General features: G+C 44.9%; 1 protein-coding gene and 1 long non-coding RNA gene across 4 annotated transcripts in view; both read left to right on the forward strand.

Moving 5' to 3' along the window:
• rab28 (RAB28, member RAS oncogene family) overlaps positions 1-21,649 on the forward strand; it is a 34,244-nt gene extending 12,595 nt beyond the window's left edge. The window contains exons 5-8 of one of the 3 annotated variants that reach the window (XM_079893362.1): positions 14,830-14,933; positions 19,465-19,542; positions 19,823-19,921; positions 20,364-21,649. In XM_079893362.1, the coding sequence (XP_079749488.1) occupies positions 14,830-14,933; positions 19,465-19,542; positions 19,823-19,915 (275 nt within the window). In that variant the 3' untranslated portion in view covers positions 19,916-19,921; positions 20,364-21,649. The remainder of the gene's footprint in view (positions 1-14,829; positions 14,934-19,464; positions 19,543-19,822; positions 19,922-20,363) is intronic. The other 2 variants (XM_079893361.1, XM_079893360.1) reach the window with 2 other exon arrangements.
• Positions 1-22,048, forward strand: part of LOC307171614 — a 457,352-nt gene that overhangs the window by 301,752 nt on the left and 133,552 nt on the right. The gene's annotated exons all lie outside the window — the stretch shown is intronic.

Here is a 22,048-nt window from a genome sequence, read left to right on the forward strand (position 1 = left end):
CAGAAGTACAGCAGCAGAAGTACAGCAGAAGTGCAGCAGCAGTGCAGCAGAAGTGCAGCAGAAGTGCAGCAGAAGTGCAGCAGCAGAAGTACAGCAGAAGTGCAGCAGAAGTGCAGCAGCAGAAGTACAGCAGAAGTGCAGCAGCAGTGCAGCAGAAGTGCAGCAGCAGAAGTACAGCAGAAGTGCAGCAGCAGTGCAGCAGCAGTGCAGCAGAAGTGCAGCAGCAGAAGTACAGCAGAAGTGCAGCAGCAGAAGTGCAGCAGAAGTACAGCAGAAGTGCAGCAGCAGCAGTGCAGCAGCAGAAGTGCAGCAGCAGAAGTGCAGCAGCAGAAGTACAGCAGAAGTGCAGCAGCAGAAGTGCAGCAGAAGTACAGCAGAAGTGCAGCAGCAGTGCAGCAGCAGAAGTGCAGCAGAAGTGGAGAAGTGCAGCAGCAGTGCAGCAGAAGTGCAGCAGAAGTGCAGCAGCAGAAGTACAGCAGAAGTGCAGCAGAAGTGCAGCAGAAGTGCAGCAGCAGAAGTACAGCAGAAGTGCAGCAGAAGTGCAGCAGCAGTGCAGCAGAAGTGCAGCAGCAGAAGTGCAGCAGAAGTGCAGCAGCAGAAGTACAGCAGAAGTGCAGCAGAAGTGCAGCAGCAGAAGTGCAGCAGAAGTACAGCAGAAGTGCAGCAGCAGTGCAGCAGAAGTGCAGCAGCAGAAGTGCAGCAGAAGTGAAGTGCAGCAGCAGTGCAGCAGAAGTGCAGCAGAAGTGCAGCAGCAGAAGTGCAGCAGCAGAAGTGGAGAAGTACAGCAGAAGTGCAGCAGCAGTGCAGCAGCAGAAGTGCAGCAGCAGAAGTGGAGAAGTACAGCAGAAGTGCAGCAGAAGTGCAGCAGCAGAAGTGCAGCAGCAGAAGTGGAGAAGTACAGCAGAAGTGCAGCAGCAGTGCAGCAGCAGAAGTGCAGCAGAAGTACAGCAGAAGTGCAGCAGCAGTGCAGCAGAAGTACAGCAGAAGTGCAGCAGCAGAAGTACAGCAGAAGTGCAGCAGCAGAAGTGCAGCAGAAGTGCAGCAACAGTGCAGCAGCAGAAGTGCAGCAGCAGTGCAGCAGAAGTACAGCAGAAGTGCAGCAGCAGAAGTACAGCAGAAGTACAGCAGAAGTGCAGCAGCAGAAGTACAGCAGAAGTGCAGCAGCAGAAGTACAGCAGAAGTGCAGCAGCAGAAGTACAGCAGAAGTGCAGCAGCAGTGCAGCAGAAGTGCAGCAGCAGAAGTACAGCAGAAGTGCAGCAGCAGTGCAGCAGAAGTACAGCAGAAGTGCAGCAGCAGTGCAGCAGCAGTGCAGCAGCAGAAGTACAGCAGAAGTACAGCAGAAGTGCAGCAGAAGTGCAGCAGAAGTACAGCAGAAGTGCAGCAGCAGAAGTGCAGCAGCAGAAGTGCAGCAGCAGAAGTGCAGCAGCAGAAGTGCAGCAGCAGAAGTGCAGCAGCAGAAGTGCAGCAGCAGAAGTGCAGCAGCAGAAGTACAGCAGAAGTGCAGCAGAAGTGCAGCAGCAGAAGTACAGCAGAAGTACAGCAGAAGTGCAGCAGAAGTGCAGCAGCAGAAGTGCAGCAGCAGAAGTGCAGCAGCAGAAGTGCAGCAGCAGTGCAGCAGAAGTACAGCAGAAGTGCAGCAGAAGTGCAGCAGAAGTACAGCAGCAGAAGTACAGCAGCAGAAGTACAGCAGCAGAAGTACAGCAGCAGAAGTACAGCAGCAGAAGTACAGCAGCAGTGCAGCAGCAGAAGTGCAGCAGCAGAAGTGCAGCAGCAGAAGTGCAGCAGCAGTGCAGCAGAAGTACAGCAGAAGTGCAGCAGAAGTGCAGCAGAAGAAGTACAGCAGCAGAAGTACAGCAGCAGAAGTACAGCAGCAGAAGTGCAGCAGCAGAAGTGCAGCAGCAGAAGTGCAGCAGCAGAAGTGCAGCAGCAGAAGTGCAGCAGCAGAAGTACAGCAGCAGAAGTACAGCACACGTGCAGCACACATCGGTGTTTCTGTGTCGTGAACAATTCTGCAGCTTTGAATGAATCGTGAGTCAATCATTCAGTGATTCATTGATAAACACAGCTAGTTGATTCGTTACTGAATCAATGAATGATTCAATGACTCGCTCATTAAGACAGTGACTCCGCCCCCTACTGGTCGCATTACTTAAGTATCACTTCGCTTTTACCATCATTGTATATTTCTCTATTGAATTTTTTTTTTATTTAAAACATTTTTTTTTTTATAAAGTTATTCATAAAGGAAATCGTACTGAACTCGGTTCATCAGGTAAAGATCATTATCAGGATTTGGTGGGAAAATCTAATTGTGGTTTTTCTGAAAAAATTACGATTGTTATTTAAAATGCGATTCTAGTAATATCTGCGTGTTTCTGTGCTTGTTTGTGGAGCTGGACACATTACTATTATTATTATTAAAGTATTATAGGCAAAATTAATCGAAATCAGAAAAATGCTATTATAATATTTCACTGTAACGAAATTTGATTTAAATATAATATAATAACAGCAGTAATAATGAACTGTAAAGAATACGGTGCTGATGTAGTTCGATAATGAAATGAACATGATTTACGGTTAGTTTCATGACAGTGTGTGTGTGAGGCGACGGAATCTTTATCGTTGGCGTCAGTGTAAAGCGCTGTGAGTGTGTGTGTGTGTGTGTGTGTGTGTGTTTGTTATGAGTGTGTGATTCACTGAACTGTTCAAACAGTGGATGTATCATTCTGACCTGTGACCTCTGACCTCTCTGATGTATGACTGACCATCTTACTGACCCCTGTGTGTGGGAGCTGTGTGTGTGTGTGTGTGAGAGAGTGTATCTGTGTGTGTGTGTGTGTGTGTGTGTGTGTGTGTGTGTGTGTGTGTGTGTGTGTGTGTGTGGATGATGATGATGTTAGTTGTGTGTGTGTGTATGTGTGTGTGTGAGAGAGCGTATCTGTGTGTGTGTGTTTGTGTGTGTGTGTGTGTGTGTGTGTGTGTGTGAGGATGATGATGATGTTAGTTGTGTGTGTGTGTGTGTGTGTGTGTGTGTGTGTGTGTGTGTGTGATGATGATGTTAGTTGTGTGTGTGTGTGTGTGTGTGTGAGGATGATGATGATGTTAGTTGTGTGTGTGTGTGTGTGTGTGTGTGTGTGTGTGTGTGTGTGTGTGTGTGTGTGTGTGTGTGTGAGGATGATGATGATGTTAGTTGTGTGTGTGTGTGTGTGTGTGTAGGAGCTGTGTGTGTGTGTGTGTGTGAGAGAGAGAGAGTGTATCTGTGTGTGTGTGTGTGTGTGTTTGTGTGTGTGTGTGTGTGTGTGTGTGTGTGTGTGAGAGGATGATGATGATGTTAGTTGTGTGTGTGTGTGTGTGTGTGTGTGTGTGAGGATGATGATGATGTTAGGTGTGTGTGTGTGTGTGTGGATGATGATGTTAGTTGTGTGTGTGTGTGTGTGTGTGTGTGTGTGAGGATGATGATGATGTTAGTTGTGTGTGTGTGTGTGTGTGTGTGTGTGTGTGTGTGTGTGTGTGTTTGTGTGTGTGTGTGTGTGTGTGTGTGAGGATGATGATGATGATGTTAGTTGTATGTTGTGTGTGTGTCTCTGGAGCATCTGAAGGTTTTCTCAACATTGGTTTGACGGTTTATAAGAGTTCTAGAGTGATAGAGTTCTAGAGTGATAGAGTTCTAGAGTGATAGAGTTCTAGAGTGATAGAGCAGCCTTTCTCAAACTTTTTTCAGTCAGGGCACCTTTCAAAAGTGCATAAAATCTCAAGGCACCCCAGTGTAAAATATAATTTAAAAACACTGCATAACCCAAATGTAAATGCAAATTTTATATATATATTTATCTAAAATGAATTTACAATTTTATTAATCCGTTCATATGTTTAACCCATAGACTGTAAAAAATAGGTTTAACCCTTTCACACGTAAATTTAAAATATTCTGGCTGACCCCCCAGCGTGAGTTTTTCAAGGTGACCGTTATTTAGAATGTGTCACTTTATGGTTTCCATGGTGACGCGTCATTGCTTGTCACATGACACACCGCAGCAACAACAGAGCTGAATGAATGATGATCTGCTTTTATGTCATTTTTCCTTTTTTATTCAAAATATTCACAAATTTGTTAGATATGGCATGAAATATCTGATATTCCGATTGTCAAATATATGCAAGTGGAAGTGTTTTGTTTTTTGAACACCATTATAACGATCGCGTTAGTTGAGCTTTATGCGCGATGAGCGCCGCCATGTTAGTTTGTGCCGCAGACGCAGTTCAGAGAATCGGATCTGTTGGATTTACAACAAGTGAATTCATCCACTTCTCCCGAAATACATAAAAGTAAGTGGCAGGTGAACTGGGAGAAGAATAGAGTAAACTTTAAAGTTACTTACACAATGTGTATCTGATATGAATAAAACTAATTATAATGGAAAGGATTATTATTGCCTCTTCCTTTGACATCAGTGTGTATTTTACAAACTCTAAATGTATTTTTTTTAGTACTTATGTCTGAAACCTAAAACAAACATTATGTGGATGAAAACACTGAAAAGTTGTGATATATGACAGCTGAGCGCGCCTGTCTCTGGCTCAGCGCCAGCCAACGCGCGAAAGCACATTTGAATTTAGCAGTTGATCACGTCATGCACTGACCGTTCTAATCTAATGTGATCGTACGTGCGAAAGGGTTAAAAAGAAGAAGAATGTATTTATGTAAATTCAAATATATTTATATATGAAATGTCAGATTTTTTATTTTTTTTTAGCCTACGTAATTTTTTGGCGACACCCCTGACACAGTCAGGGGGCACCCCAGTGTGCCGCGGCACCCACTTTGAGAAAGGCTGTTCTAGAGTGATAGAGTTCTAGAGTTCTAGAGTGATAGTTCTAGAGTGATAATTCTAGAGTGATATAGTTCTAGAGTGATAGAGTGATAGTTCTAGAGTGATAGAGTTCTAGAGTGATAGAGTTCTAGAGTGATAGAGTTGTAGAGTGATAGAGTTCTGGGGCCCTATTTTAACGATCTGAAACGCAAGTGTCAAGCGCAAGTAACTTTGTGGGCGGGTCTCAAAAATGACGCAAATCTAAAATGTGTTGGTCTGAAGTAGCTTCATTACTCATAGGTGTGGTTTGGGCATAACGTGAAATAAACCAATCAGAGCGTCATCTCACATTCTCTTTAAGAGCAGACACGCTTGTTCTATGGCGGATTCCTATTATAACGGCGGATTTGCCAGACGCACGCCAGGAGCGGTTCACAGCCAAGGAGACCGACGCTCTCGTCAGGGACGTTGGGGATGGAGAAACACACCCAAATTAGCTTCGGTTAAACAGGCGTATGATAATTTGGGTTAATGTGTAAGCTAGATGTATGCTTTTATAATAAACTATCTATCTATCTATCGTAATAATTTATGATTTGCAAAAATGAAAACTGCTGCTTCTGTGTAGATGAGAGAATCAATATGCGCGTTGTGCACACGCTACATTGATTATGGCCAAGCATGCGCCCTTAAAATAGCATATGAATAACATGCGCAACGCGCCACTGACTTTAGACTAGGTTTTTTCTGGTCAGTGGCGCAATTGTTTTATGGAACAGCAAAATAGCACCAGGGATTGTTTGCGCCGGAACACGCCTCCTTTTTTGCGCTGAACCGCCCAGGGAGCGCAAGTTCATTCCCTAGTTTAGCGACGTGCTTCTGTGGAGGGAAAAGCGCGCTTTGCGCCGGTGCAAAATAGGAATGATACATGCGTCGGTGTACAAAGTCAATTGCGCTGGGTGCAAGATAGGGTCCCTAGAGTGATAGAGTTCTAGAGTGATAGAGTTCTAGAGTGATAGAGTTCTAGAGTGATAGAGTTCTAGAGTGATAGAGTTGTGCTGGTGGATTTCTCAGTGCTCAGACTAAAGGCTCTTACACAGTGAGTCCAAAATTTTCGCACGTTAAAAATTAAACACATGTTGTGTCATCCGTCATGAAAACATTTGGATCGGGTTCGATTTTCTGAGTTTTCCGCATCCGTAGCAAATGTTTTGAGAAGTGTTTTAACAGTTCAGAGCCACCGAATGACGAATACGAAGATTTGCAAGGACCTTTAGTTTTACGCACGTTTGTCTGTGACGTTGTGTGTGTGTGTGTGTGTGTGTGTCTCAGTCTGCTGGGACTCATCGCACAGAAACTGAGCCTGTTTTTCTTTCTTCTCTGTTTTGTTTTGATTGTCAGGCTCGTGTATGTGTGTGTGTGTGTGTGCGTGTGTGTGTGTGTGTGGGCAGACCTGCATGTTCCCATGAAGATGGAAGAGTGGAGGGCAGACCTCACAAATATAGATCAATTTTTACAGCAGTCACACACACACACACACACACACAGTTCTCACAGTTCTCGTAGAGTTCTCGTATAGTTCTCGTACAATTCTCACATAGTTCTCACATAGTTCTCGTACAGTTCTCACATAGTTCTCGTACAGTTTTCGTAGTTCTTACATAGTTCTTGTACAGTTCTCGTACTGTTCTCGTACAGTTCTCACACAGTTCTTGTACAATTCTCACATATTTCTCGTATAGGTCTTGTACAGTTCTCACATAGTTCTCGTACAGTTCTCACATAGTTTTCGTACAGTTCTCGTACAGTTCTCACATAGTTTTCGTACAGTTCTCGTACAGTTCTCACAGTTTTCGTACAGTTCTCGTAGAGTTCTCACACAGTTCTCACACAGTTCTCGTACAGTTCTCGTACAGTTCTCGTACAGTTCTCACATAGTTCTTACATAGTTCTTGTACAGTTCTCGTACTGTTCTCGTACAGTTCTCGTACAGTTCTCGTATAGTTCTCGTACAGTTCTTACATAGTTCTTGTACAGTTCTCGTACTGTTCTCACAGTTTTCGTACAGTTCTCACATAGTTATCGTACAGTTCTCGTACAGTTCTCGTACAGTTCTCGTTCAGTTCTCGTTCAGTTCTCACATAGTTTTCGTACAGTTCTCGTACAGTTCTCACAGTTTTCGTACAGTTCTCGTAGAGTTCTCACATAGTTATCGTACAGTTCTTGTACAGTTCTCGTACAGTTCTCACATAGTTCTCGTACAGTTCTCACATAGTTCTCGTACAGTTCTTGTACAGTTCTCACATAGTTCTCGTACAGGTCTTGTACAGTTCTCACATAGTTCTCGTACAGGTCTTGTACAGTTCTCACATAGTTATCGTACAGTTCTTGTACAGTTCTCGTACAGTTCTCACATAGTTCTCACATAGTTCTCGTACAGTTCTCGTACAGTTCTCGCACAGTTCTCGTAAAGTTCTTGTACAATTCTCGTACAGTTCTCGTATTGAGTCCTTGTATAGTTCTCTTACAGTTCTACCAGAAAGACTCGGGAGAATTATTTCAACAAATCGTACATTTATTGACAGCTCAGCAAGCTGGTAATATACAAGTCATTTGGCATAGGCCCCGTCCGTAGGGCATAATCCGAGGGTATCGGATCTGCAATTCCTGCCTGAAGACGAAGGCAGGGGCGCAGCCGACCCCCCCGGGAGGTATGGACAGGACCATCCTGGTGGTGGTGGGGAGGATGGGGGTAATCGTCGCTTCAGTATCTGCGAACTCAAACATGTGTAAGTACCGAGCTTTTATACAGTGAGCATAAGAATATGATTGGATAGAAGTGAAGGCAATAGGTGACGTAGTAATTGAGTCTTCCCGGCAGAACTTATGCTAAAGCTTTCATTTCTCGTACAGTTCTCACATAGTTCTCGTACAGTTCTTGTACAGTTCTCACAGAGTTCTCGTACAGTTCTCATATAGTCCTTGTACAGTTCTCACACAGTTCTCGTACAGTTCTCGTACAATTCTCACATAGTTCTCGTACAGTTCTCGTACAATTCTCACATAGTTCTCGTACAGTTCTTGTACAGTTCTCACATAGTTCTCGTACAGTTCTTGTACAGTTCTCACATAGTTATCGTACAGTTCTTGTACAGTTCTCGTACAGTTCTCACATAGTTCTCACATAGTTCTCACATAGTTCTCGTACAGTTTTTCGTAGTGTTCTTGTACAGTTCTCGTACTGTTCTCGTACAGTTCTCGTACAATTCTCACATAGTTCTTACATAGTTCTTGTACAGTTCTCGTACTGTTCTTGTACAGTTCTCACACAGTTCTCGCACAGTTCTCGTACAATTCTCACATAGTTCTCGTACAGTTCTCGTACAATTCTCACATAGTTCTCATATAGTTCTTGTACAGTTCTCACATAGTTCTCGTACTGTTCTCGTACAGTTCTCGTACAATTCTCACATAGTTCTTACATAGTTCTTGTACAGTTCTCGTACTGTTCTTGTACAGTTCTCACACAGTTCTCGCACAGTTCTCGTACAATTCTCACATAGTTCTCATACAGTTCTTGTACAGTTCTCACATAGTTCTCGTACAGTTCTTGTACAGCTCTTGTACAGTTCTCACATAGTTCTCGTACAGTTCTTGTACAGTTCTCACATAGTTCTCGTACAGTTCTTGTACAGCTCTTGTACAGTTCTCACATAGTTCTCGTACAGTTCTCGTACAGTTCTCATATACTTCTCATATAGTTCTTGAACAGTTCTCATATACTTCTCGTACAGTTCTCATGTGATTCTCGCCCAGTTCTCGTACATTTCTCACATAGTTCTCGTTCAGTTCTTGCACAGTTGTCACAGAGTTCTTGTATATTTTTCGTATAGTTCTCGTACAGTTCTCATACAGTTCTCGTATAGTTCTCTTACAGTTCTCGTACGTTTCTCATACATTTCTCGTACTTTTCTCGTACAGTTCTCATAGAGTTCTCGTACTTTTCGTGTACATTTCTCGTACTTTTCTCATACTTTTCTCATACAGTTCTCACAGAGTTCTCAGGTAATTGTTTTGATTTTGTGTCTCTCTGTCTCTCTCTGAATGTTGATTTTTTTTTTTTTTACTTTTTTTCTATATATTTTAAACAAAATCGTAACAAAATTCTATTTCCTCATAATCAAAATGAAAACTTTGGGAAAAAAATTAATAAAAATTATCTGTATTTTAAATGCTTCTTTTGACAGACAAAAATTAGGAAGAAAATGTGTGCAATTGTCAAAATAATGTTACAATGGTTCTAAAATAGGCTTTATGTTCTTTATACAAAATATTGATTTTGGGGTGAAATATGAGCTGCACAGTTTTGAGACTGTGTGTGTGTGTGTGTGTGTGTGTGTGTGTGTGTGTGTGTGTGTGTGTGCGTGTGTGTGTGCGCGTGTGCCGATGTTTGTCATATTCAGCAGTGAGATGACCCGAGTCACACCTGGACGTGGAGTCCGAGGACCAATCAGAGCTCAGGATCGGGGTCATGTGATCTCTTTCAGGGGCATGTGTGTGGAAAGTTCTCCATGTGCCGCTCGAATCGCTGGGTAAATATTGGTGCACATGGTGTTGCTGAGACCGGCCGTTTGCAACCTGTGTGGTACATCACGGGCCATTACGCTTCACACATGCGTGCGTGTGTGTGTGTGTGTGTGTGTGTCAGGTACATGTGTCTTTACCAGTACAGAAGGAAAATGTGTGTCTGATAGTGTGTGTGTGTGTGAGCGTCTTGTGTGGCCTCTTCAGCATTGGAGCTTTTGTTGGCTTTCAACACGCCTGAGGACCCATAAAACTGTATGACACACACACACACACACACAGAGACACACACACACACACACACACACACACACACACACACGTGCATGTAATACACACACACATTCCCATCATAAATACACTCAGAAGAGAGTGTGTTCATCATCTGATTGTGTCCAGTGACTGTAATGGGTTTGTGTGGATCTGCGTGTGTGTTGACGTGAACCGACGCTCCTGTGTTTACTCCACTTAGTGAGCGAGCGTTGACCTTTGACCTCTCGCTCGCCCGCTGTCCTGCTAATGGAAGAGAGCTGGACGCTGAAGCGTTTAACTGATCCGCTAATGAAGATCTCTGATCTCCGTCAGTGTGTCACATGCTTCTGTTTACGATCCTGCTTCCTCCTCACACACACACACACACACACACACACACACACACAGTGCTGAAAGCCATATGGTGACTTCATGGTAAAATTGCACTTCTCCGTGTCATCTTGACCATCACTTTATTTCCGCGTGAGCTCACGATTCCAGCGCTGCGGCTCCAGTGTGAGACGTTGAGTGAGGAGTGTGTGTTTGAGTGATTGATGCTGTGATGTGTGTGTGTGTGTGTGTGTGTGTGTGTGTGTGTGTGTGTGTGTGTGTGTGTGTGTGACAGTGAGTGTGCGCAGGGCTCCTGGTTGGCGGCTCTTTAAGTAAGCACAACGTGTGTAAAGGCGGAGGAGTCTCCATCACTCTCCACACTATCTCACACTCGTCACACACACTCGTCTCACACACACTCGTCTCACACACTGAGGAGAAGCAGACCAGATCGCCCGATAGAGCGACGAGCGCGGGATCAGTGTGTCGCTGCGTTAGATTAGATTAGCGGAGAGAAACGGCCCCTGATCTGCAGACGGACCCCTGGATGCCCGTGTTGATCTTGTGTGTGTGTGTGTGTGTGTGTGTGTGTGTGTCTCACGGTGACGTTCAGGTTCAGAGCAGAATAACACTCCTCTGTTCGCCAGGTTAAACTCGAGAGCTAAAATAACTCGCTATATTTGGTAACAATAGCTTTTAGCTAAATATTTCTCTGCAGGACCTGCGCTGGTAATGAATGAGGCCTGTCACTGTGATGCCAGAACATCTCGCGTGTTGAATGTGATCTGCACAGATGTGTGTGTGTGTGTGTGTGTGTGTGTGTGTGTGTGTGTTAATATGCTCACATTAGTGGTTTGATGATGTTAAGCAGGGCTCGACATTAACCCTTTTCATGAGCTCATCCTTCGGACAAGTAAATCAGTCATTCATTTGTCAGAGTAAAAAAATGAGCTTGTCCTGAAAAAAAATTTGACTATTTTTTTGTGTGTTATAAATATAATTTATTCTGGAGCAATATTCTCACCAGTGTTCAGTCAGCTTTGACATATTTAAATCCACATATTTATGATATATAAACCTTAATAAAGGGCATTTTCTCCCCAAATAGTTTTAAATATATGCTTCATCTTTCATTTTAAATTCTTAAATTTGATCAATAAATGTAATTAGAATAATATTTTTAAATATTTTTAGAAAATACAAATAAGAAATGTTGGAAAGAATGATACTTTTAAACACGAAACTAAACCACCAGTAGGTGGAGGCAGGTGACCGTCTAAACGAGCGAGTCATTGAGTCATTTATTCAAATGATTCCTTCAAACAACTGATTCGTTCAGGAATGAGGCAGTTGTTAATGAGTCACTGAATCTTTTACTGCACCGATTCGCTTAGTAATTCAGTAATGAAACACGGTTGAGTGTTCCTGTGTGATGCGCTGTGTTCTGCTGAGGTTCTGCTGTGGTTCTGCTGAGGTTCTGCTGTGGTTCTGCTGAGGTTCTGCTGTGGTTCTGCTGAGGTTCTGCTGTGGTTCTGAGGTTCTGCTGTGGTTCTGCTGAGGTTCTGCTGAGGTTCTGCTGTGGTTCTGAGGTTCTGCTGTGGTTCTGCTGAGGTTCTGTTGTGGTTCTGAGGTTCTGCTGTGTTCTGCTGTGGTTCTGAGGTTCTGCTGAGGTTCTGCTGTGGTTCTGAGGTTCTGCTGTGGTGCTGAGGTTCTGCTGTGGTGCTGTGGTTCTGCTGAGGTTCTGCTGTGGTTCTGAGGTTCTGCTGTGGTTCTGCTGAGGTTCTGTTGTGGTTCTGCTGTGTTCTGCTGTGTTCTGCTGTGGTTCTGAGGTTCTGCTGTGGTTCTGAGGTTCTGCTGAGGTTCTGCTGTGGTTCTGCTGTGGTGCTGAGGTTCTGCTGTGGTTCTGCTGTGGTGCTGAGGTTCTGCTGTGGTTCTGCTGTGGTGCTGAGGTTCTGCTGAGGTTCTGCTGTGGTTCTGCTGAGGTTCTGAGGCTCTGCTGAGGTTCTGCTGTGGTTCTGCTGTGGTGCTGAGGTTCTGCTGAGGTTCTGCTGTGGTTCTGCTGTGGTTCTGCTGAGGTTCTGTTGAGGTTCTGAGGCTCTGCTGTGGTTCTGCTGTGGTGCTGAGGTTCTGCTGTGGTTCTGCTGAGGTTCTGCTGTGGTTCTGCTGAGGTTCTGCTGTGGTTCTGCTGAGGTTCTGTTGAGGTTCTGAGGCTCTGCTGTGGTTCTGCTGAGGTTCTGCTGTGGTTCTCCTGTGGTTCTGCTGAGGTTCTGCTGTGATGTTTGTGTTTTAATGCTGTTCTGCTGAGGTCTTAGCACTTGATCTACTAATCAGTCCCTCCAGTTTTTCGCGATTCCGCGATCGCTGAATACAACGCAAAATCAACAAATTGTCGCATTTTTTTGCGATCCTGCATAATTCCTAATTTAACCGCAAAATAATCACAAAAATGAAAAAGACCTCACAAAACATTAAATTATAATCACCCAATTGAAATATCTCTAGTTTAATTAAAGTTTCAATGCATTTTACGTGAATACAGATGTTGCGCACGCAACGTGATGTCTGTGAGCGGTCTGTCAGAAACATGGCGAAAGAAAATTTGTCTCACCTGCCCTCTCACATAAGCGCCAAGGAGCGGGCTAAGCAATATCCTGATATATTGCACGAGAGCATGCACGAGAGTGGGGGTAAATTGTTTTGTGTTGACCGAGTGACTGCCTGACTGCAGTGTGTGTGTGTGTGTGTGTGTGTGTGTGTGCGTGCGTGTGCGTGTGTGTGATGACTGCGTGTCACCGCCTGTCAGCGTAAATTCTCTTTATAGCGCTTGAACAAATACACATAGCAACAATTACTTCAAAATATTAATCTTGGCGAGTATTTACGTAAAACTATCAGTAATAACTGATTGGGACGTTTGTCATTACTGTAGTAGGTCTTAAAGTGACAGTAACCTAATTTACCTGCTGTTGTCAGTGTTGTTAATGTTAATCAAGCAACAACAATAGGCTACAGCACAATTTTTTAAAAACCGTAAATTATCCACTGTTTGTAACTGTATCCTTGTATTTATTTGTCCTGTTTTGTTTCTTTTTGTTATTTGTTCCTTTGTTCTTATTTCATTACTGAGTGTTTACTTGATTATTTAAATCATTTCTTGGATGTTCCTGGTTGGGCCCATAGGTTGTTTTAATAGTTAATTTGATGAGAATTTGATTAGACCAAAATAAACAAGCTTTATGCATTTTGTTTGTGATTTGTGTCATGTATGACTATTGTGCATCTGACATAATACTTTTATGGTAAATGTGATGTCCTAATTATAAAATATAAAAATCGCAAATTTTTTCACAAATTTCTGGAAATTACCACCACAAAATCAGTCATTTTGATCGCAAAAATCACACAAAAAAATCGTGAAATCCTGGAGGGACTGACTAATGCTGGGAGAGATTTACAGGAAACTTCAAAAGACTTGAAATATAGTGCATGAGTCGTACAGACTATTGTTATGATGCTGCTATGATGATTTTTAAAAATTATGTTTGTGTAATTGTGTAAAAAACTGTTTGTGAACTGCGTGTTTAAGTGTGTGTGTGTGTGTGTGTGTGTGTGTGTGGCCATTGGACTGACAGTGCAGACATGAACAGGATCTGTGGGATTATGAGTGTTTTGTTACAGATGCAGGAGACACATCTGTGTGTGTGTGTGTGTGTTTGTGTGTGTGTGTGTGTGTGTGCGCGTGTGTGTGTGTGTGGCCATTGGACTGACAGTGCAGACATGAACAGGATCTGTGGGATTATGAGTGTTTTGTTACAGATGCAGGACACACATCTGTGTGTGTGTGTGTGTGTGTGTGTGTGTGAACATGAGTGTTTATATAGAAAAATTATAACCCTAGTTTTAGACAGATATTTGTTCTTGTTTTAAACAGAAATTTTCCTCATTTTGATTCATTTTTCATTATACAAGCCTCAATATCTTCATTCTTCAATGCTTCTTCAATATCTTCAAGCCTCAATATCTTCAATGCTTCTTCAATATCTTCAAGCCTCAATATCTTCAATGCTTCTTCTTCTCCAGTAAATGTAAATTTGAGAATGTTGAGATGTTTGTGCTGGAGAACGAGACAGAAACACTGAGGAAGAACATCATGTTTAATGTGGTTGTTTAGTTGGAGATGTAGAAATATGAGACACACTCACAGGTGTTTCTGTAACAGAAGTGAAAAGAGCTGTGTAGAACCTCCTGACCCCTTTGACCCCTGTGTGACCTCTGTGTGACCCCGCAGTGACCCCACAGTGACATCACAGACGGGTGTGTTACGGGTGTCAGAGCGCCATTGTTGTGTTCGCACTAAATCAGAGTCTTGCTGACAGCAGAGAATCCAGATCACACACGACACGTCTCAGAGTGTGTGTGTGTGTGTGTGTGTGTGTGTGTGTGTCCTCAGGGCTGAGACGGCTGGTATTGTGTTCATTATCTCACAGGTGTGTGTGTGTGCCTGTGTGTGTGTGTGTATTACAGTCATAGTTAGGATCGTCCACCACAGTTATGATTCATGGTTTGCTGTCTCTCAAACTTTCATGGCTGTGGAGCGTAGAGGAGTGTTAGACACACACTCGTTCGTCTCACACACAGAATGAAGCCGTTCTGATGCAGATTTTCAGATTCATAAGCGTTTGCTGGTAAAAATAGCAGACATCCGATCATCTTTTAGTCAAACTGTTGACTGCATTTTAACACTAGATTGTACCATATCTAATATAACTCCGATCGCTTCAAGCAGCTTCACAGTAATAATCTCTCTCTCTTGTGTTTGTGTGTGTGTGTGTGTGTGTGTGAGTGTAGTTGATCTGGAACACATGCGGACAGTAAAGATGGAGAAACATCAGCGATTCTGTCAGGAAAACGGACTCATCAGTCAGTTTGTGTCTGCGAAGACGGGAGACTCTGTAAGTCACACACACACACACACACACACACACACACACACACACACACACACACACACACACACACACAGTTACTCTCTCTCAGACACACACACACTCACCCCCCCACACACACACACAGTCCCTCTCTCTTAGACACACACAAACTCACTCACACACACTCACACACTCACACACACACACACACACACACACACACACACAGACTCACACTCATATGGTTTGCCCTGTGCTGCTGTGGTGAAATGTATGGAAGCTTATTTCCACCACAAAATAAAAAGGGTAATTGTGACACTTTATCTCACTTTTTGGACATTTGAATTTCCATATTGCAATTCTGTGTTTTTGTAACCCAGGTCATTAACTCGGGTCACTAATATTAATAATTAGTATTCTTTTATTTATATCACTATAAAATGAATAGTAAGAAAAGAAGAACATGAAGTAAAATTTATTTATTTTAATATAAATAATCCAAAACATAGAAGTTGAACTGAATCCTTATTGGTGAGGTGAAAGGTTAGCTCCGCCCCTGTTGGAAAAGTTTCCAAAAATGATCGCGTACAAGCAGAAATGAGAGAGTGAGAGAGATTGCGAACGACACGAGAGACACGAAAGATACCGAACGACACGACAGTGATAGTGGAATTAAATGATTTGAGAATAGCTGTTTAATAATCCAGCAAAAGATCATTAAAACGTGAGATGTAGATTTATGTTTAAGCTTTGAGAAGTTCGTTGTGAACCTGAATGCGATGAGAAGATAACACTTACGTGATAGGATCAATCTTGCGATCTTTTTCCTTGAAACTATTTTTTTTTCTTTTGTCTTTATAAGAAATGTATTTTGGGAATGTGGATACTGTTTTTGTAATCTTAATGTGTAAATACATTTGACAAGTGATGAGTGATGTAAAAAATAGTTTGAAAATGGTTTGTGTTTTCTGATATAATATGTTGTCCGGGGCTATATGCCCCTGATAGGGTCTCCCAAGGCAAACAGGTCCTAGGTGACGGGTCAGACTAAGAGTGGTTCAAAAACCCATTATGATGGAGATAAGATCAAGGGCCGTGACGTCACCCGGCATGGCGCAGCCGGGGCCCCACCCTGGAGCCAGGAGGGCTGGAGGGCTCGTATGCGAGTACCCCCATGGGGTTTTGCCGGGGTCAGCCCGAAGGAGCGACATGGGGTCGCCCTCCCGGGGGTTCACCACCTGTAGGAGGGACCGTAAGGGGCCGGTGCTTAGAGGATCGGGCGGCAGTCGAAGGCGGGGGCCTCGACGACCCGATCCCTGGACACAGAAACTGGCTTTAAGGACGTGGAACGTCACCTCGCTGGCGGGGAAGGAGCCTGAGATTGTGCGTGAGGTTGAGAGGTACCGACTAGAGATAGTCGGGATCACCTCCACGCACGGCTTGGGCTCTGGAACCACACTCCTGGAGAGAGGATGGACTCTTTACCACTCTGGAGTTGCCCATGGTGAGAGGCGGCGGGCTGGTGTGGGTTTGCTTATAGCCCCCCAGCTCAGCCGCCATTTGTTGGAGTTCACCCCGGTGAACGAGAGAGTCGCTTCCCTGTGCCTTCGGGTCGGGGATAGGTCTCTCACTGTCGTGTGCGCCTACGGGCCAAACGGCAGTGTAGAGTACCCGGCCTACTTGGGGTCTCTGGGAGGGGCGCTGGAAAGTGCTCCGACTGGGGACTCCGTCGTTCTACTGGGGGACTTCAACGCCCACGTGGGCAAGACAGTGTTACCTGGAGGGGCGTGATTGGGAGGAACGGCTCCCCTGATCTGAACCCGAGCGGTGTTCTGTTATTGGACTTCTGTGCTAATTACAGTTTGTCCATAACGAACACCATGTTCAAGCATAAGGGTGTCCATCAGTGCACATGGCACCAGGACACCCTCGGCCGGAGGTCAATGATTGACTTTGTGGTCGTTTCATCTGACCTCCGGCCGTATGTCTTGGACACTCGGGTGAAGAGGGGCGGAGCTGTCAACTGATCACCACCTGGTGGTGAGTTGGATCCGATGGCAGGGGAGGAAGCTGGACAGACTCGGCAGACCCAAACGTACTGTGAGGGTCTGTTGGGAACGTTTGGCAGAGTCCCCTGTCAGAGAGATCTTCGACTCCCACCTCCGGCGGAGCTTCGACCGAATGCCGAGGGAGTCTGAATGGACCATGTTCTCCACCTCCATTGTCGACGCAGCCGCTCGGAGCTGTGGCCATTAGGTCGCTGGTGCCTGTCGAGGCGGCAATACCCGAACCCGGTGGTGGACACCGGAAGTAAGCGATGCCGTCAAGCTGAAGAAGGAGTCCTATCGGGCCTGGCTGGCTTGTGGGACTCCTGAGGCAGCTGACGGGTACCGGCAGGCCAAGCGGACTGCAGCCCGGGTGGTTGTGGAGGCAAAAAATTGGACTTGGGAAGAGTTCGATGAGGCTCAAAGAGATTCTGGCAAACCATCCGGTGCCTCAGGAGGGTGAAGCAGTGCCCTACCAACACCGTTTACAGTGGAGGAGGGCGGCTGTTGACCTCAACTGGGGATGTCGTCGGATGGTGGATGGAATACTTTGAGGATCTCCTCAATCCCACCAACACATCTTTCATTGAGGCAGCAGAGGCTGAGGGCTCAGAGGTGGACTCGTCCATCACCCAAGCTGAAGTCACAGAGGTAGTTAAGAAACTCCTCAGTGGCAAGGTACCGGGGGTGGATGAGATCCGCCCTGAGTACCTCAAGTCTCTGGATGTTGTGGGACTGTCTTGGCTGACACGCCTCTGCCTCATCGCGTGGCGGTCGGGGACAGTACCTCTGGGATGGCAGACCGGGATGGTGGTCCCTCTTTTTAAGAAGGGGGACCGGAGGATGTGTTCCAACTACAGGGGGATCACACTCCTCAGCCTCCCCGGGAAAGTCTATGCCAGGGTACTGGAGAGGAGAATACGGCCGATAGTAGAACCTCGGATTCAGGAGGAACAGTGTGGTTTTCGTCCGGGTCGTGGAACACTGGACCAGCTCTATACCCTCTACAGGGTGCTGGAGGGCTCATGGGAGTTTGCCCAACCAATCCACATGTGCTTTGTGGATTTGGAGAAGGCATTCGACTGTGTCCCTCGCGGCGGCCTGTGGAGGGTGCTCTGGGAGTATGGGGTCCGGGGTCCTTTGCTAAGGGCTATCCGCTCCCTGTACGACCAGAGCAGGAGCTTGGTTCGCATTGCGGCAGTAAGTCAGACTTGTTTCCGGTGCATGTTGGACTCCGGCAGGGCTGCCCTTTGTTGCAGGTTCTGTTCATAATTTTTATGGACAAAATTTCTAGGCACAGCCAGGGGCCGGAGGGTGTCAGGTTTGGGGACCAGACGATTTCGTCTCTGCTTTTTGCGGATGATGTTGTCATGTTGGCCTCATCAAGCCAGGACCTTCAGCATGCACTGGGACGGTTTGCAGCCGAGTGTGAAGCGGCTGGGATGAGAATCAGCACCTCCAAATCCGAGGCCATGGTTCTCAGTCGGAAAAGGGTGGTTTGCCCACTTCAGGTTGGTGGAGAGTTCCTGCCTCAAGTGGAGGAGTTCAAGTATCTTGGGATTTTGTTCACGAGGATGGAACGGGAGATTGACAGACGGATCGGTGCAGCTCCTGTAGTAATGCGGTTGATGTACCGGTCTGTCGTGGTGAAGAGGGAGCTGAGCTCCAAGGCGAAGCTCTCGATTTACCGGTCAATCTACGTTCCTACTCTCACCTATGGTCATGAGCTGTGGGTCATGACCGAAAGGACAAGATCCGGATACAGGCGGCCGAAATGAGCTTTCTCCGCAGGGTGGCTGGGCGATCCCTTAGAGATAGGGTGAGGAGCTCGGTCACTCGGGAGGAGCTCAGAGTAGAGCCGCTGCTCCTCCACATCGAGAGGGGTCAGCTGAGGTGGCTCGGGCATCTGTTCCGGATGCCTCCTGAATGCCTTCCTGGGAAGGTGTTCCGGGCGCGTCCCACCAGGAGGAGACCCAGAGGAAGACCTAGGACACACTGGAGGGACTGTGTCTCCCAGCTGGCTTGGGAACGCCTCGGTGTCCCCCGGATGAGCTGGAGGAAGTGTCTAGGGAGAGGGAAGTCTGGGCATCTCTGCTTAGACTGCTGCCCCCGTGACCCGGCCCCGGATAAGCGGAAGAAGATGGATGGATGGAAAAGTGCATCTGTCCATCATAAAAGTGCATCTATCCATGATAAAAGTGCATCTGTCCATCATAAAAGTGCATCTATCCATCATAAAAGTGCATCTATCCATCATCAAAGTGCATCTATCCATGATACTTTGCACTTTGATGATGGATGGATGCACTTTATTCATTTTTGGGTGAACTGTCTCTTTAAGAGTTGAGCTTCAGACCAGAAACACACTTTACACAAGATATAAGCTTCTACAATTCTACAAAAACAGTGATTTCTTAGGAGTTCCGATTGCACTGAGTGGATCAGCCGTGTTCTGGTGTGTAAATGTGTGTGTCAGTGTTTTATTGAGTGTGTAACTGTGTGTGTTGCAGGTGTGTGTGTGTTTCCAGAGGCTGGCCGCTGAGATTGTAGGAATAAAGCTGAATAAAGCCGAGATCGAGCAGTCGCAGGTGAATATGATCTTACTCTCCGTCTCAGTTTTAGGCTTTTCTAACACACTTCTACGAACTCTTCGGTCATTTCACATCACACACACACACTGATTGTGTGTTCATTTGTGTGTGTGTGTTCAGATATTACAAACATTGTCCTTAGTTGTTTATTATTTGTCATCTGTAAATCATCTTTATTTTCTTCCTTTATTTAATGCATGCAACCTCATTTTTCTGTTCTGCTTCTCTCCATTTCTTTATTTCCATTGTGTGTGTGTGTGTGTGTGTGTGTGTTTAGCGTATTGTCAAAGCAGAGTTGGTGGACTATCCTCAGGATGAGGGACCAATCAAACAAGAGAACAATCAGAGCAAAATCTGCTCTGTCCAATAACAGTATGTGAGTGTGTGTGTGTGTGAGTGAGTGTGTGAGTGAGTGTGTGAGTGAGTGTGTGTGTATGTGTTTTTGTGTGTGTGTGTGTGTGTGTGTGTGTGTGTGTGTATGTGTGAGTGTGTTTATTAGTTTGTGTAAGAGAGTATGTGTGTATTAGTGTGTGTGTGTTCATCATTATTTTATTGTTGTAGATTGATTTTGAATGCAGTAGTTCAGAGTTTAAAGTTTGTTGCTCTTTAATGTGTGTGTGTGTGTGTGTTTGTTTGTATTATTTTTAGTAAGTAATATCTATAATGTAATAATAATAATTTCTTAAGTAATAATAAAAGGTGTGTGTGAACTCTTGACTGCTACTGTACATGTAACGGTTTCCATATGTAATGAATACAGTGATGATGTTAAATGACTGTGTGTGTGTGTGTGTGTGTGTGTGTGTGTGTTTCTGCAGCACGTGGTGAAAGCAGACATCGTGAACTACAGTCAGGAGTCGGTGGCTCGAGCCGCAAATCCTCCTCGCAGCTCCATGTGTGTCATACAGTGATCTTCATCATCACCACCACCACCATCATCATCATCATCTTCATCTTCTTCATCATCATCATCATCAGCGTCTCGCTCACGTGAGCCTCAGTAAAGAGTCTCTGAACTCAGACTCAGTCGTTCGGACGGCGATAAACGGAAAATCTACACTTTATATACATTTGCCAATTAGATATTGTGTGTTACATAAATTAAAAAGCTTGTAAAAAATGTGTAAAAGTTTTACCTGAGCTTTTAAATCTTTGTTTTTGTGTGTGAGAGAGTGTGTGAGAGTGTGTGTAAAAGAGTGTGTGTGTGAGAGTGTGTGTGTGAGAGTGTGTGTGAGAGAGTATGTGAGAGAGAGAGAGAGAGAGAGAGAGTGTGTGAGAGAATGTGAGTGTGTGTGTGTGTGTGTGTGTGTGTGTGTGTGAGAGAGAGAGTGTGTAAAAGAGTGTGTGTGTGAGAGTGTCTGTGAGAGTGTGAGAGAGAGAGAGTGTGTAATAGAGTGTGTGTGTGTGTGAGAGTGTGTAAAAGAGTGTGTGTGTGAGAGTGTGTGAGAGAGAGAGTGTGTTAGAGAATGTGAGAGTGTGTGTGTGCGAGAGTGTGTGCGAGAGTGTGTGTGTGTGTGAGTGTGTGAGAGAGAGAGAGTGTGTGTGTGTGTGTGTGTGTGAGAGAGAGAGAGTGAGTGTGTGTGTGTGTGTATGAGAGAGTGTGTGAGAGAGAGAGTGTGTGTGTGTGAGAGAGAGTGAGTGTGTGTGTGTGTGTGTGTTTTTTTTTATGAAAGGAAGTACGTTTATAGAAGGCCATTCTGAACACATTTTAACATATAAACTCTTCATGGTGATTTCTGACTCATTTTACAGTATTTCCCCTTTTTCATGCTGTAGTTTATTTTTTATATTCTTATAATCCAGAGCGTGTATCTCGAGCGCTGAGGCTTCCCTCCCTCTGTGTTCACGACTGAGATCTGATGTTTACGAGCATCATAATGTGGAGTCGCACAGAGACGTGTGTGTCGAACACTCGCCGCCGCCTGTAAACTCAGTTTGAGTGATTTGTTGGTTTGTGCGCGAGTGTGTGTTTTCATTTCCACGGATCCCTTAGAGAACTTTCTGAATATTTCTATTTAAGAACTGAATGTATTTGTAAACTCGAGTCTGTCCAGGTGTTGTAGAGCACTGTAGCGTTTAGGAATAAATGTCACAACACACGTTGACATGGATGTCTGGTCTCTTTTTCCTTCCATCTTCATTCCTCTGGAAAAGTAAAATATGTCTTTTCCGAATCCCACGGTCAGGAGATGTATTAATGTGGAGGAGGATGTAGACGTGTGGTCAGGAATATTGTCCAATATTAATATCATTCAAATGTCTGCCTGTAATTTACTGTAACATGATGCCGGTGAGTAATTGGTCTTGAAATAGTCTGTTCTCGACAGCTCTCACACACACGAGCGCTCACACACACGACAGCTCTCACACACGAGCGCTCGTCACTTCATCTGATGTGGAACTGTGCGCTACACACTCCACTGTTCACACACTCCACATCTCATCTACTCCGTCGCTTAAGAGCCGCTCCTCACTTGACCTCCACGAAGAGACACATATTAAC

This window comes from Squalius cephalus (assembly GCF_949319135.1).
Source record: "Squalius cephalus genome assembly, chromosome: 14".
NCBI lineage: Eukaryota > Metazoa > Chordata > Actinopteri > Cypriniformes > Leuciscidae > Squalius > Squalius cephalus.